The 15,360-nt window shown below is 47.7% G+C and overlaps 1 protein-coding gene across 2 annotated transcripts in view; it reads left to right on the forward strand.

Moving 5' to 3' along the window:
• The window catches only part of NAA25 (N-alpha-acetyltransferase 25, NatB auxiliary subunit), a 58,617-nt gene extending 44,293 nt beyond the window's left edge, over positions 1-14,324 (forward strand). Inside the window, exons 19-24 of one of the 2 annotated variants that reach the window (XM_007490033.3) lie at positions 1,250-1,373; positions 2,490-2,555; positions 3,175-3,272; positions 4,515-4,625; positions 6,775-6,921; positions 13,880-14,324. In XM_007490033.3, coding sequence (XP_007490095.3) covers positions 1,250-1,373; positions 2,490-2,555; positions 3,175-3,272; positions 4,515-4,625; positions 6,775-6,921; positions 13,880-13,918 — 585 coding nt within the window. In that variant the 3' untranslated portion in view covers positions 13,919-14,324. Of the gene's footprint in view, positions 1-1,249; positions 1,374-2,489; positions 2,556-3,174; positions 3,273-4,514; positions 4,626-6,774; positions 6,922-8,895; positions 11,692-13,879 lie in introns of those variants that run through there. The other variant, XM_001365871.4, reaches the window with a different exon arrangement.
• Positions 14,325-15,360: the final 1,036 nt, after the last annotated feature.

Genomic DNA, 15,360 nt, shown 5'->3' on the forward strand with positions numbered 1-15,360 from the left:
ACAGCATATTGTGTGATTCTGGTTTTTAATTCACTCTGCTATCCTTTTCTATTTTATGGGTGAGTTCATCCCATTCTCATTCACAGTTATGATTACTAATTCTGTGCTTCCTTCCATCTTATTTTCTCCTTGTTTACTCTTCTCTTTCTTTCCTTTCAGTCTTTTCCTATTCACAAATGTTTTGCTTCCAACCACCACTTCTTCTGAATCACTTTCCTTTTTGTTGTATGCTCCCACCCCCACCCACCCCCATGTTTTCTTATTCCTTTTCCCTCCAACTTCCCTATAGGGTAAATTAGGTTTCTGTAGTTGGCTTTGTGGGTGTTATTCCTCCTTTGAGCTAATTTCAATGAGAGTGAAGTTTAAGTGTTGCCCACCACAAGCCCCAAGTCTCTGCTATATCGACTCTTAAGCACTTTTTCATGTGAGATAATTCACCCCCTTCTATCTCTGAGTTGTCATTCTTAATATGACTTTTATAGGATCATCCAGGGCTTCTGTAATAATCTTATTGCTTGTACTTCTTAATGTACATATTTTTCTGTCTTCGAACATACAAAACTATGCTGTACTTGTTGCCTTTTTTAAAAAAGTATCCGAGTCGGTAATGAAAAATGTTTCAAGACTCTCCACCAACAGTGTCTTGGGCCTGCATAGTGAAAAATGAATGATGCTCCAGTATCCAGTATTCAATCCTGGCTCAGATGTTTACTGTTAATGCTTATGTGACCTTGGGCAAGTCACCTATCCTGCTGGGCCTCAGTGTCCTTCTCTGTAAAATGAGATGTTAGACCAGAAGGATTTAGGGGCATTTCTTCTAGTGCTAGAGCCAGGTCCCATACAAGATGCCTTCATTGATACACCTACAAAGCTTGACTTGGAGTCAGGAAGGCTCAGGGTCTAATCCCTCACCACCTGTGCTACTTCCTAGCCATGTGACCCCAGATCGATGGGTCCTTTCAGGCCCTTCTACAATCAAGTCCCTTCTCACTCCAAAGGAATGATCGATCTGTGGGTCTCTTTAGAGTCTTACACAGGAGATGTTCCCTCTCTAGATTGTATGCCACTGTCAGAGGAATGAATACTGTCCTCAGAGGAGTAACAGACAGGTGTCTGCATGTGGGGAAAGGCCTCCACCCTCTGTGTGTCTAGAGGACAGTCTGCTGATAGTGCCGAGGTAGCTAAAACAGGCCAGCACCTGCGCCACACCACAAACTAACCAGCCCTTTATTTCTTTTTCATTCCCCAGTATCCCTTCCTGGGTCCTGTGCCCACCAGGATGGCTGGCTTCTTCAGCAGTGGCTGCTGTCAGTGCCAGACTAGCTCCTTTTACCTCATTAGCGATATTTATGAACTAGATACCAATGGATTAGGTAAGTTGCCAACATGTGTGTGTGTACATGTATGTGCATGTATGTGTGTGTGACCAGTTTTGTTTTGTGTTTGAGTCAGAGATTGGTTAATTTTATTTTCCTAAAAAAGAAATTCAGCATGCTGGGGGAACGGCCCTTTAGGCAGCAGAAATTCTAAACTGAGAAAATAATGATGTTTTGTTCCAAATGAAGCCTCTATAATTGGCTACTTGAAGGACCTCCGATTTCCCCAAAAGTGTGGGCTTTGCCTGCATGGATGAGGCCTGGGACCCTTCTCTTCCTTAGTAGATGGCCTTCGGCTCTTGCTCTGGCTAGAGGAGCTCTTCTTCCCTTGCTGCCCAATCTGCTGGTGGTCAGCCCTGACTATAGCCCAGACAGCAGCCAGGCAGGCTGTGCCGGTAGCCTTTATCTGTAGTGTAGGGGGGCTGGCCAGAGTTGTGGGGGCCTGGGGAGGCCTTCAAGAACCTGTGGTCTTGAACACCCTCTGCTGAGTCATTGGGTGGGGGAACATCAGAGGGCCATAGTCCGCATCTGTTTAAGGTAGATGGGAAATAATAATGATGACATTGTAGGTCTTTTAACAAAACATTCCATTTTTCAGTGAGCCAGCATTGCAGAGTTGGGTACTAGCCTCTTAATGGCCTAGTACCATGTTAATTTACCAGTTAATTGTGAGATTGAGAGATGGAAGGAATTGGCTTGTTGAACCCGTTATGTGAAAGTCGTTGGTTGAGGAGCTGAACATTTGTGGTAGAAAACACAGATCTTCTGAGTTTTTAGTCCAGTAAGAGTCATGGACCATTATATTATCACCAGTAACGAATTAGGAATGTCTCGGTGGGATTGTTAAACCCAAGTTTATAATTAATTCCATTTGCCTTTTTAGCCACTTGAAAGAAGTGGATTTTAATCCCCCTTCTTTTGGGTCAGTTGCTTTGGCCAAGAAAGAATGAGGTTTTTTGGTTTTTGAATGATAACCTCTGGGCCCATGTGTACATTGAGGCCTACAGGAGCTGAGGGTCAAGAAGATTCTGCTGCTTGAGTTTTGGGTGTCTTTTACCTTAATATGACTGCTGAGCTTGGTTTCTGTTGTTGTTTTTCTGTTTTCAATTTCAGAAGATACAACTGAGATCCAGGAGAGGATAGGGAATAGTTTTGAATCTTTACTAGAACAATTAAGGGGTAAGTGTCTGGACACACTTTTCCTGAATGGTCATATTTCTGGGTGCCTGGAGATAACTGCAATGCTTCTCCCTGGGCAGTTGTGGGTGCCTTGATCTGTGGGTATGGGCAGCGAGGGTCGGGTCCAGTGTGGTCTGGACACCTTGCATTTAGAGACTACCGGACCTTCCCAGGAGCCCCTGAGCCCTTCTGGAAAGCTGTCATTGTGTGGTGATGGGGATGCCAAATCTCAACCTTGGACTTGAATAGAAAAGGCGTCTTCAGCCTTTTTATCGAGAATAGTGCATGTTCTTCCGGCTGTGGCTTCAATGGGCTTCACCTTATCCACAGTCTGTGTCTGTGCAGGGATTAGAGATGGGATCAGGGCCTAGAAAGATCTGGGTTTTGATGATTGTGAGGCTGTAAAGAAAGATGAAGCATGTTAATGAGGGGCTCAGTATGTGGTCAGCTGCTGTGAAAAGGCCTTCCCTTCCCTCTGCTCCTGCAGGCTAATTTGGGGGTCTGGCTTCCCCATGGGTTTAAGCCATTTGATGGATGATGGATGCCCGTGACCCAAAGGGCTCAGCCAGCAAGTGGCCTGAGAGGAGGCCGACCAAAGAATTTCCCTTTTTTCTTTCAGAAGTATTTAGTCTATGTAAAGGAGACATATTAGAAGTGCAGGATGGGCACCTGAGGACTCATCCCAGTATCCTAGAGAATTTAGTCTTCTTTGTGGAGGTGAGTGTTGTGCCTTACCCTCCCAGGGCTGCGTCTAGTCGTCTTTTGGTCCACAGCGCACTTTGGTTTTCCCTTTAGTCCAGCAAACATTTCTTAATGTTATTCCCTGTCTTGTGACAAAGGCTCCAATATTTAGATCCATTCAGCTTGCTGCTCTCCTAGACCAAGATGCCCAGTGAAGTCAGGCAGCAAGGGACCTGAGCTCAAAACCATTCTTAAACATTTAGGGACATCCCTTAGCCTCCCTGCTTGACTCAGTTTCCTCATTTGTAAAATAGGGTCATAATAGCACCTCCCTCCCAGATTTGTGATGAGACTCCCGTGGGATGGTAATATAAGGTGCCACATCAGGAAGAGCTGCAGCTGTTACGTATGCTGCTGCCACCGCCACTGCCTGCCTCTACCCTGTAGGCAGTGCCTGCAAGGACATTTCAGGGGGGCCGTCATGCCCACTATGTGCTCCATTTCAAGTTTGAGGGCTCAAATTCAGGTCCCAGCTAGGCTGTGCCAGGTCAAGTTAGCTACCATTGATTGAGCACCTCCAGTGTGCCAGACCGCAGACTAAGCTCTAACTCTAGAGGAAGGTCAAAACAGACCCTGCCCTCAAGGAGCATGTGGTCTAGGGGGGAGGCAGCAGGCTAACAGCTGGACAAACAGCACAGACTAGTGGTCCCCTCTGTTTCCTCTTCTTTAAAATGAGGGGTTGGACTGGGAGAGGGGCCCTAAAGGCCCTTCCTGCCTTGTGATCTTGTGATACCAAGATTTCTATTCTCTGTCTAGCTATCTCCCTCTCCCTCTCTGCCCTGTTTCCCCTCCACCCCCACCCCCATCCCCCAGTCTTTCTGCCTCTTTCTTCCCTCTATCTTCCTCTCAAACCTTATTCTCATCAGATTTTATTGAGAGGGGTTAATGTACACATGCGGTTAGATGTAGAAACCTGTTATTAGCCCGAAGGGAAGTAAAAAAGGATGGGGAAAAGGGAAGGGGGGAGGGGTAGGATTTATAGAAGGGAAGATGGATTGGGAGAGACCATGACCAGAAGTCTTCTCCTTTTCTCTCTCTCTAGATATCTCTCTCTCTCTCTCTCTCTCTCTCTCTCCTCTCCCCCTATCTCTCTGCTTCTCCTTTTCCCCCATCTCTCCCTTTATTCCCTCTCCCCCGCCCCTTGTCTCCCTCTTTCTCCTCTTTCTTTCTGTCGTTAAGTATCTTGATTAATAATGCATTTTCTTTCTTTTCTCTCAGACCATCTCCATTGTCCTCTGGGTGACTAGTTACTGTGACAGTGTCCTGCAGCCATATAAATTAAATATACAGAAAAGGAAAAAGAAGAAAAAAGAAACCAACATCCTAATGGTAATAGCTCCACTGAGGATCATTTAAGCTCACCTTGTGTTCATAGAGGAGCTCAGAGTGTTCGGAGGTGCTTCTCTCATGGAGCATCTGTCCTAGAGGGTCTCTTTTTCTGGGTTAAATATAGCTCAGGGCACAAGGGGAGATTTCTGACACCCTTGGAAAGTCATAGAACCAAAGCATAAAGGCAAAATGGAGGCTGGGTTCTAACACAGCAAAACATTTGATGAAGCCCATCTCCCTTCTCAATTTCCCTGTGACTGTGGAAGGTGCTACCATGCTTTCCATCCTCTAAGCTTTCAAGCCCAGCATCATCCTTAATTCTTCTCTCAGCCTCACCCTCCTATATCTAACTAGGATCCAAGTCTGATCAGTTCTTCCTCCTCAGTGTCTCTGGCGTCCATCTCCTTCTTTCCCTGCTCACATAACTACTCCCTTGTTTTTGGACCAAAAGGATCCCAATTGATCCCTTTGCTTCTAGTCTCCCTTCCCAGCCATCCCCCTCAAGGCCTCCAGCATTACCTTCCCAAAGCATAGAACCAGTGAGCAGCTCCCTTCCCTGCTCAGGAGTTGGGCCTTCCTTGGCCTCTGCCACCTTTCATGATCCTCTCTTTCTGGGTTATTCTCACATAGCCCCCCTGCACACTGTCATTCACTAGTCACTTGTATGTGACATTCCACCTCTCATCCCTACCCCTTTGCCCAGACCGCCTCTTGGAATCCTGAGTTCTCCTTGAGGTTCAGCTCAGGGGCTGCCTCCTGTGGCTGCCCTTTCCTAATTTCCTCAGGCATTAGTACATCACCATTTATTTTAGGTATTTTGGAGTACTTTTGTGTTTATTTGTAGCCCTATTGCCTTCTCCCTGACTTATAGAATGTAAGCTCCCCAAGGGTGTAGGCGCTTCTGGTCTTTCCCAAGGCCTTGCAGGAAGTCTGTGCCCAAGGTGAGCTTCTTGCATGACTCAAGAGGGCACATGGGCTAAATGCTAGGACAGTTAGGTGGAGATGGAAGCAATGAAGGGATTGTCCCCAAGGGGGCACCATTATAGAATGAGTGTCAATAGGCTCTGGGCTTGACCCTTGGCCGTTTGGCATTTTTATCAGGGGTTCACTTAAGGTCACAAGTGACCGCATGTTTTTAGATGACACCAAGGCAGAGGGACATGATCATTTTGACAGGCACATCTACTAAATAGGAAATATACCCAAGATAAGTTCATTCAGTCTTAGACTTTTGTTTAAGAAACTAACTTCATGGGGGCAGCTGGGTGACTTGGTGGCTCAGTGGATGGAGAGCCAGACCCACAGATGGGAGGTCCTGGGTTCAAATTTGACCCCAGACACTTCCTAGCTGTGTGACCTTGGGCAAGTCACTTGACCCCCATTGCCTAGCCCTTACCACTCTTCTGCCTTGGAACCAATACACAGTATTCATTCTAAGGCTAAGGTAAGGGTTTAAATAAAATATAAAAAAGAAAAGAAAAGAAAAGAAAAGAAAAGAAACCAACTTCAGAAGAGGGAGATAGGAAAGACATGGCTCCTTTGAAATTAGTCTGAAAAAAAGTGTGGGGTCTTTAGTGGTCTTCAAGCAGACATTATCCTCATTAGACCATGGCAATACAAAGACAAAATGAAGACCAGTCTCTGCCTTCAGGGAGCTCAGTCCAACTCTTCTGAGCAATAAGGATGTATGTGATTATCTGAAGATGGAGAGAGAATGAATAGGCAGTATGATCAGAGAGGCCTTCCTACAGGTGGCGGCACCTATGCTGAGCCTGCCAGGGAGCCAGAGATTCTTAGAGAAAGAAAGCAGGAGGGGGGCTACATTTCTGCTCCAAGCATGGGGCTGGGAGGCCCAGAGACAGTAGCTGGAGTACTGAGTTTGGGGAAATACTAAGAAGCCAGTCTGACTAGAGTGTTGTCTATGCAAAGGGGAGTTTTCTCAGACCCGTGGAAAGGACTTTGGCTTCCAAGATGAGTTTGTCTGTTATGCTAAGGCAGAGTGAGCAACAGTGTGGTGGATAAAGTGGAGGGACCAGGGCTGGGCCTTGGAGAGTAAGGAAATCCATCTGCTTGTGGCTTGAAGGAAGCTGTGTTTGCTCCAGTGGGCCAGATAGCACAGGTAACTTATTCTCCTCTTGTGTCTCCCCAGCCACCCGTCTTCTCCAGCTTCCAGCGCTATGTGGCTGGCCTTCAGCTGCTGATCTCCAGTGTCCTGGAGAACATCAAAGGGCTCGAGACTCTTCTGGCTGCACTGAAACTTGAAGAATTATCCCTAGAAGACTCTGTGCTTTCACAGGTAAGAGGAGGCTACAGGTGACTCAGGGGTAAGCCAGATCCCCAGAGGTGCCAGCTCAGGGCGCCGCCTTCAGTGCTAGGCACAAGAGAAAGAGCTGCCCCTGGGGTCTGAGTCAGAAGGCCTGGGTTAAAAAAACCCTGTCATTGGGCGACCTTAGTGACAAGAGTGCTTTCAGTTTCTTCATCTGCTAAGTGAGAGGGAGCGCTAAGCCTCTCTTAATGTCTTACTTGTCTCAGAACTAGCCAATCAGCTTGAATTTCCCAAACCTGCTGAAGGTTTGCAAAGCACTTTGCACATGTGCTCTCACTCCATCCCTAACAAGAGCCCTCTAAATAAGTTATCCTATCCACAAACCCCTTGGGGTCCTTGGCCCCTAGATTAGAAACTCTCCCACTAGAGAAAAACAGTGGGACTGCCTTTGCACATAAGGCTGCAGCCTGACACCAACCTGATCGCCCAGGGGAAAACAACAATAAGCATCGTGGCTGTTGTGTATGTCGCTCCTTGGCGTTCACAAGGTGTTGACATGTTGTTTCATTTGAGCCTCACACCAGCCCTGGGAGGTAGGTGCTATTGGTATCCCCATTTTGCAGATGAGGAAACTGAGCCAGAGGTTAAGAATCTTTCCCAGGGTCCCACATCTATTAAATGTCTGAGGCTAGATTTGACTCTGGTCTTCCTGACTCCAGACGTGGTGCTCTATCCACAGCACCACTTCTTAGCCTTTTCTGGGCTTTTTTTTTTTTTACACCCTTACCTTCTGTCTTGGAATCAATACTGTATATTGGCTCCTCCAAGGCAGAAGAGTGGTAAGGGCTAGGCAATGGGGGTCAAGTGCCTTGCCCAGCGTCACACAGCTGGGAAGTGTCTGAGGTCACATTTGAACCCAGGACCTCCTGTCTCTAGGCCTGGTTCTCAATCCACTGAGCTACCCAACTGCCCCCTGGGCTTAATTTTTCAACAGTAAGTGATGTATAGAAGTGACTGGGCACCAGCTCCCAAGGAACATGGGCATGGCCTTCTAGCTTGGGCAGAAAAATGAAAAGGAACTAGGCATTTTTTCCTGTGTGCCAAGCACCAGGCTATGTCTAGAAAAGATGCCACAGTTTCTGTTCTCTGAGATCTTTTCACCCAACACACAAAAGAGTATCTAGCCATATGGGGACCAAGGAGCCTGGAGTCTTTTCCAGGTGGGATGGAGGGAAAGGCCCAGGGCCTTCGGCTGCTTCAGTAAATCAGATTCGACTGAGGAGTCACAAGGGTGCAGAGAAATCAAATTTGCACCAAAGTAGGTTTTTAAAAATCCAGTCTGGTTTCTTCTTTAGTACTGAGCCCAAAGTAATTCGCATAGAAGGCCCAGACCTCCCAAACAGGGAGCTGTTTGATGTAATCCAATACCTTTGCTTCCTCCTGCCCTCCTTTACCTCCTTTCCTCCTTTCCTCCCTTCTTTCTCTTTTAGAGACAATGTGGGGCTGCCCTTTGTAGTCACAGTTCAGACAGAAGGTTAATTTGTTTGCGTTAGAGGCCTAGGGATTTGGCCCCTGACCTTGTCTACCCTGATAGATGGGTGCACCGTGGAGGAAGGGGGAATTGCCTAGTATTGCCCCCGTTTTACCTCTCAGAACGCTGTGGATCCTGGGCAGAGACCCCAGAAAGGCTGTGGCCTGGCTTTGGGTGTGTTGTCTTTGGTCTGTGGTTTTCATGTCCCATCTCACATCTGCATCCTTAGAGAAAAGGCTAAAAGATGGTAGGCACCGGCTCTGGGGCGAGGGGGTTCCTCAGGGCCGAGTCCAGCCCCTGCATTTTCCAGAGGAGAAGAGTTTCCTTAAGATGTATGTACACATGCACCCACACCCGCACACATTTTGAACCCTAGCCGTCTGCCGGCAGAGGCCATGTTCCTCCCACCTGGTGTCTTGGGGGCCTCCCTGCTTCAGGCCTGGACCATCGCCCTCTCCTCCCTCTCTCTGCAGGAGGAGAAAAGGTTCACCAAGACTGTGCATGGGAAAGTGCAAAGCAGTTACCAGCACTCGCTTCAGGAAATTGGGGAGCTGCTGAAAAAGAGACTGGAGACCATGAAGAAGCTTAAAGTGTAACGGGAGAGGCTCCGACTGCGGGAAAGACTCGGGGGCAGGCACTGACCCCCCACCCCCACTCCCCCGGCCAGCCGAAGCATCGCCCGTCTGACCGCCGCTGCCACCGCCGCTGCCAGAATCCAGAACTTCCTCCTTAAATGCATGAAGGACTTTGATCTTGAATTAATTTTTTAGGTATTAACTATATACAGATGATTAAATTATTGTACATAAACCGGAAGCCGAGCCCTCCCCTAGGTTTGACCACTTTTTATACATGTTCATTATTAAGCGTATGGCAGCAACCAGAGAAACCCTCCTTTTCTTCCTTTCCATCTCCAGAAACTTCTGGGGGTTGTTTTTAGAAGCAGCAATAGCAATTCAGAAATAAAAGCCTCCACCCCAGAGCCGTCGGACAACCCTCCCGGCAGAGGGAGAGAATGGGGGTCTGGCCCTTGCCTTAGAAACAGCAGAAACAGAGAGGTCTCTGTTTGCCTTGGAACCGGTCCCTCTTCCCTCTGGAGCAGTGGGTCAGGCTCGGACCCGGCCTTCCCACAGGGTGCAGACAAAGGAGCCTCCGCCTCTGCCACGCAGGTGTGTCCCTGGCGATGGTGCCCAGCCAGCTGGCCATGAGAGGGAGGGCCAGGAGCGCGAGTTGCCCCCACGCTTGCCACACCAGCCTCTGGGGCCCTGCCCCATGCCTGCCTTTGACATCTGAACCGGGGACAGGGAGCCCGAGGAAGCAGCTGTCCAGGGAGACAGAGAAGTCTGGATGATCTCCGAGCCCACTGCGGGCTAGCCCAAGCTCTCGTCCGTGATCGGGAATGATGGAATCAATGTTTGAAAGCAAGAGAGATGACGTCCGTAATTTATGCAGTGATGCCCGATACCACTGTCACTGATTTCTTCAGTCATATACTACAATCAGTTTATGAATTAAAAACCATAGGTGCTTGAAATGAAGACTTCGTGCTTGGGGGCCTTTGCTGGCGGGGGTGGGGAGGGGGGAGCGGGCAGAGCCCGGCAGGGCCCTCGGGATGCCCCTTCCCCTGCTCGGGCACTGGGTGGTGCATGAGGCTGGGTTCTTTCTTGACCCTCAGTACATGCGGAGTCGGCTACTCTTTAAAATCAAATTACTACATCTTTTTCGCTGATGAATTTTGACCATTTTTTTATTTCTTGGAAAGGTTGAAAAAAAAAATCTTCCTATGCAAACCACTAGCTTTTGGGCCCCCCTGGCTTCAAGGGACTCTTGAGGCTTTCAGAAATCTGTGATCTGGCCTAGAGTAATTGATTCTATTTAAACTTGGAAGGAAGTTGGAAAGGATCACAACCCCCTCCTCCAAAAAGACTTGCTAGCTGGGTGAGATCTGACAAAAGAGAAGTTTGTATTAGAAATGCCATCAGCAAAGGAACGATGAAGACCGAATATTCGAATCATTGTGGACTTGCAGTCTCCAGCCTTTTGGAGGGGGTGGTGTGGGTGTGGGTGGGTGTGTGTCTGTGTCCATGTGTGTGTGCGTGCGCGCGCGCTGAAGCGATACTTTCCTTGACCATCTTGAAACGTACTGTATATAGGAATATCCTTTGAAAGATTCGACTGACCTCAGTCCATCGAGCATGCACAGGGTTGGGGAAGCTTGGCCTCAGTCCTTGGGGGCATCTCATGATTCCTTCGGTCTCTCCAGCCAAACTCTGCTTCCTGGTGGCAGTCATCCCCTTCCTCTGTCCCACCCCCCCAATGGTTTGGTGTCAAATAATGTTATTGGGGCGGGGGGCAATTGTTACTTCCTTTGTTTCTTGTTGACTTTTGTATTCATGGTAGCATTGAAATCAAATTCCACCTCTTACATCTTGAGATGTCTTTATATAAAAAACAAAAACAAAAACAAAAAACTAAATTGTGTGCAGAAATGGCCAATATCTTGTTGATCTAGTCTTTTGGAAACTTTGTCACACCCTATAAATTGTGTACAGTTAAAAAAATATATCTATATATCTATATATTCTTACACGAGTAAAGAAGCCCTCTCCAACATGCAATGGATGTCATTTGGTATTTGACAAGGAATCTCAAAAATCCCTTGCTGCTGCTCTTTTTTGTTTGAGTTCTTTTTGTTTGGGGTTTGGGGGTTTGTTTGGGGGTTTTTTTAGCGTGCTGAATTGAAATTGAAAGACAAGGGAAGGAGTGGAAGAGATTAACAAGCTAACTGATTAGACACCACCACTGTCTGCAGCCTGAAAAGTGACTGCTTTTCTTCCACTGGCATCTCGTGAGTTGAGATCCATCCTCTGTGATTCGGGTTAAGGCGAGGAAGGACTCATGCCGGGAGTGTGCAAGCGTGCGCCTGCGCTCGAGAAAAAGACGCCCAGACTTGTGCCTGGTGGGACCGGCGTGGGGCACCTGCTCGTGGCCCCCATCATTGGCGCCTCTTTCCTTGATTTTAACTTCAAATTGTTCATTTCCATTTTGCAATCATTATGTTCAATCGGAATTTGTCTTTTACTTTAAACACCTATGGGGATTTATTGTACCCGCAGCTTTGTTCACTCAACTCTCCTGAATTATCTGGTGTAATTTATGAACGTCGAAGGGCCTGTATTTGTCCTTCTTCAGAATTAAGTGATGTGGACACAGCAGACCTGCTTTAAACTGGATGGGTTTAATTTATATAAAAGATAGTTTCATTACAAGTTAGCCTATCTGCCTGGTTCCTGTCGTTCCTATCTGTAGGTACCCCCTACCTTATTAGTTGTTTGGCCTGACATTGGTTCTGGGTTCAGTGCAAAAAAGTGTGTGTGTGTGTGTGTGTGTGCGCGTGCGCGTGTGCGTACCTGGGTGGCTTAGTGGATGGAGAACCAGGCCTAGAGACGGGAGGTCCTGGGTTCAAACTTGACCTCAGCCACTTCCCAGCTGTGTGACCCTGGGCAAGTCACTTGACCCCCATTGCCTAGCCCTTATCACTCTTCTGCCTTGGAGCCAATACACAGTACTGATTCCAAGACAGAAGGTAAGGGTTTAAAAAAAAGGTTTTGAATTTCAACTCATTTTCCCAAGAGAATCAGTCTTTTTAAAAAGATGGATGATATTAATAAGAATGATAGGCCCAGAGCCTTTCTCTCTGAACCATGGTGACAAAAAGAAGAGAATAAGATGGCAACACAGTAGAGAGCCAGCCTTAAAGTTAGAGAAATCTCACAGCGCCCCGGCCCTGTTTCCAACTTGTACTAGCCATGCGCCTTAGCCAGGGAAAAGCTCTGCTTCCTGGGGAGGGCCAAGACTAAGTTAGAGATCAGGGCCAGTCCATTGTGGTGGAGGAAATGTCCATACTGGGCATCTTCTACACTAACACAAGATTGAACAAAAGGAGGAGAAGGCTGACATTTTGCATCAGTAAAACCACAGGTTCTTTCTGTATTAATGGAAGCTCTCTGTTTGTAGAATGCTTTTCAGGTCCACAGAGCTGCTCACAATAGCTCTATGAGGGGGAGGAGTGTGTGTGTGTGTGTGTGTGTGTGTGTGAATAACTTTCTTATTTTACAGATAATAAAATGGAAGCTTAGAGGATTTCAGGTATCTTGGCACCAGTGAAATCAAAGGACCTGGGTTCAAATCTTGCCTCTGCCATTTAAAAATAAAAATGAGGGAATCAGACTCCTGTGAGGTCCCTTCCAGCTCTAATCCCTGTGACCATCCAGTCTAGGTTCCTTTCTGCCCTAGGTTCCCTTCTGAATCACTTGAGTGATTCAGCAATGAATATCAGTCACTAGGGGCAGCCTCATAGTCACCGGGAATGAGGCAAACAATCTCACTCCTGCCTGCCCTTGTGCCAGGCATGGAACAAATCGTTGAACCAGCCTCTACCAGTCTTTAAGGACTCAAAGCTGGAAGGGCCTGGGGCCTTTCCAAGGGATGGAAAGAGAATGGGAGGCCAGGGGCCAGATAGCAGCCACAGTGCTGTCTTGTCTGGGCCTCAGTTTCCCAACTCTTCTGAGATAGGGCACAGAGAAAGCACTCTCATCTGCTTGGGGGGTACGTGAGTGTAGGTAAGAAGACAGGCCAACTACGTGCCAGGCCTTTGATATGGTGGGGGGTAGGGGGGGAAGGGTGATCTGGAGGTTTCCCCCAGTGTTCATCATTGGGTCTGCCCATTCTGGGAGAGTCTACCTGCTCAGGAGTTGGGGGAGGGCTTCTGTGTTTTCCTCTGACATGAGGGCCCAGATAGGACCCCTGGGCTCACCCAGCCATGTGCCAGCCCACTTTCTTGCTTTTTTGGCATTTCCCTGGTGACAGCCTTTGCTCCTGTCCTTGATGGTTCCTTGCTGTATTCTAGCCTGCTTCCCATACTCCTTACCTTACCCCATTGCTCTCGACCCTCTATGGGAGACATGGTCCAAACCTAATGGGACAGATAGATGTGCTCTGAGGCTCACCCTTTGTCCCTGGAAGGAATTTGGTGTCAGGGAAGCTTTGCATTTCCTGAAGGCAGTCTAGTTCACTTTCTTCCATCTGTTTAATTCTGGGCCCAATTCAGCCTTGTGAACTGTTTGTCCCAGATATAGAGGTCTAGCTTTCTGTCTCTACTGGAGAAGGAAATGGCAAACTACAGAAAAACCCATGGATGGTATTAAAATGCTAAAATAGGACATTGGAAGACAAGCCCATTGTGCCTGCGGCCCACAGAGTTGGGCACAACTGAATGAATAAACTATATTATCAATTTATCCATCTATGTGTCTGTTTAACCATCTATCCATCCATCCATCTATCTGTCCATCCAATCATCTGCCCATCTCTCTTTTCAATCTATTTCCTTTCACCTGTTTCTATATCTAATATACCTTACCTCCTAGCCTGCCTTTCTGTCTCCTTTCTAATCAGTCTGTCCTGACAGACAGTATCTCCAGGTTGTCCATCTGACTGTGTCCTCGCCTTCCTCCCCGTGGATGGGTGCCAGACTCCTTTGCATTGGTCCAGGCCCTCCTCCAGCATCCCAGCAGCACTGTTCCATCACCGCAGCATCTGGAGGATCTCACTGACTCCAGAGGCCCCAAGTCACTTGTTCTTGAAGGACAAGAGGAATAAAGGGACCGACTCAGAGGGGGGAAGCAGCTTACCCAGAGCCAGCCAAGTAGTAAGTAGCAGAGCTCATCTTCAGAACCAAATGGAATGGTTCCCAATCCAAGGGTGCTAAAATATCCTTTTTTCAGATCAACCATAGACTTTTGGGGGAATCATGAGGTTGAGGAGCTTTTCACTTGGACTCTATGAATTTATTTTTTGTTTGTTTAACCTTTTTTTTTTAATGCATTTCAATATCCTTGGTTTTCTTGGTAATTGCCTATATTTATGCACTTAAAACCACGATTCTGAGAAGGGCTTCATAGATTCCCCAGCCTGCTGCCCAAGGGTTCCAGGACACCAGCAGAGGGAGGAATCCCTCCGTGTCCTGGGCCACTTTCTGCAGCCCCCTCAGCTAGCAGTCGGTTTGTCGTGGCCAAGTAAGATGGACTAGTGAGGAAAAACTCCAGTTCAGATCCTTCCTGTCACTGGCAAGTCCCAGTATCTCAGAGCCTTGGTTGTCCCATCTATAAAACGGCGATCTTTCCTGTAATCATCTTTCAGGTTTGTGAGAGGTGGCTGGGTGCCCTAGTGATAGAGGGATGGGCCTGGGGACAGGAAGATCGGAATTGGATTCCTGCCTCAGATCCTTAGCGATGTGACCCTGAGCAAGTCACTGAACCTCAGCCTCAGTTTCCTCATCTGTAAAGTGGGGATCATCATAGCACTGACTTCCTACTTCAAACTTTAAAGCATCCTATAAAGGCTTGCTATGTTGTTATTGATGCTGATCAAATGAGAATGTCAATAATTTGCAAACTTTGCTTGAAAAATCCTGGGTGCCTTCCAAGAATGAAAAGCCTCCAATCCCCGTGTCCAGGCTAATTTGCCCCCTTTCCCACACCTCATAGCCAGTCTGGCCTCCTTTCCAGAGCTCTGTACCCCGAATGCCCTCTCCCTTGGCTTTGCCCTGCATACTTAAGATTCCTCCACCGTGGAGTGGTAGTGGGCCGGGAGGCAGGGCGACTCCTCTGCTTGAGTTCGAATCCAGCCTCAGACACTTAACAGCTGGGTGACCCTGAGCAAGTCCCTTAACTGCATTTGCCCATGTCCTCTTCTGTAAAATAGTAAAACCATTCTGGGATCTTTGCCAAGAAAACCCCTGAGGGGCTCATGAAGAGTCGGGTATGACTGAACAACCACAAAAAAGGAAGTAGATTGCTGCCCCCTCAAGTACTCCGTTTCCCTCAGTAAGCACAGATCATCGGATCTGGCTATATAGCCCAGCCTTCCCCCAGTTT

This window comes from Monodelphis domestica, chromosome 3 (genome assembly GCF_027887165.1).
Source record: "Monodelphis domestica isolate mMonDom1 chromosome 3, mMonDom1.pri, whole genome shotgun sequence".
Lineage (NCBI taxonomy): Eukaryota > Metazoa > Chordata > Mammalia > Didelphimorphia > Didelphidae > Monodelphis > Monodelphis domestica.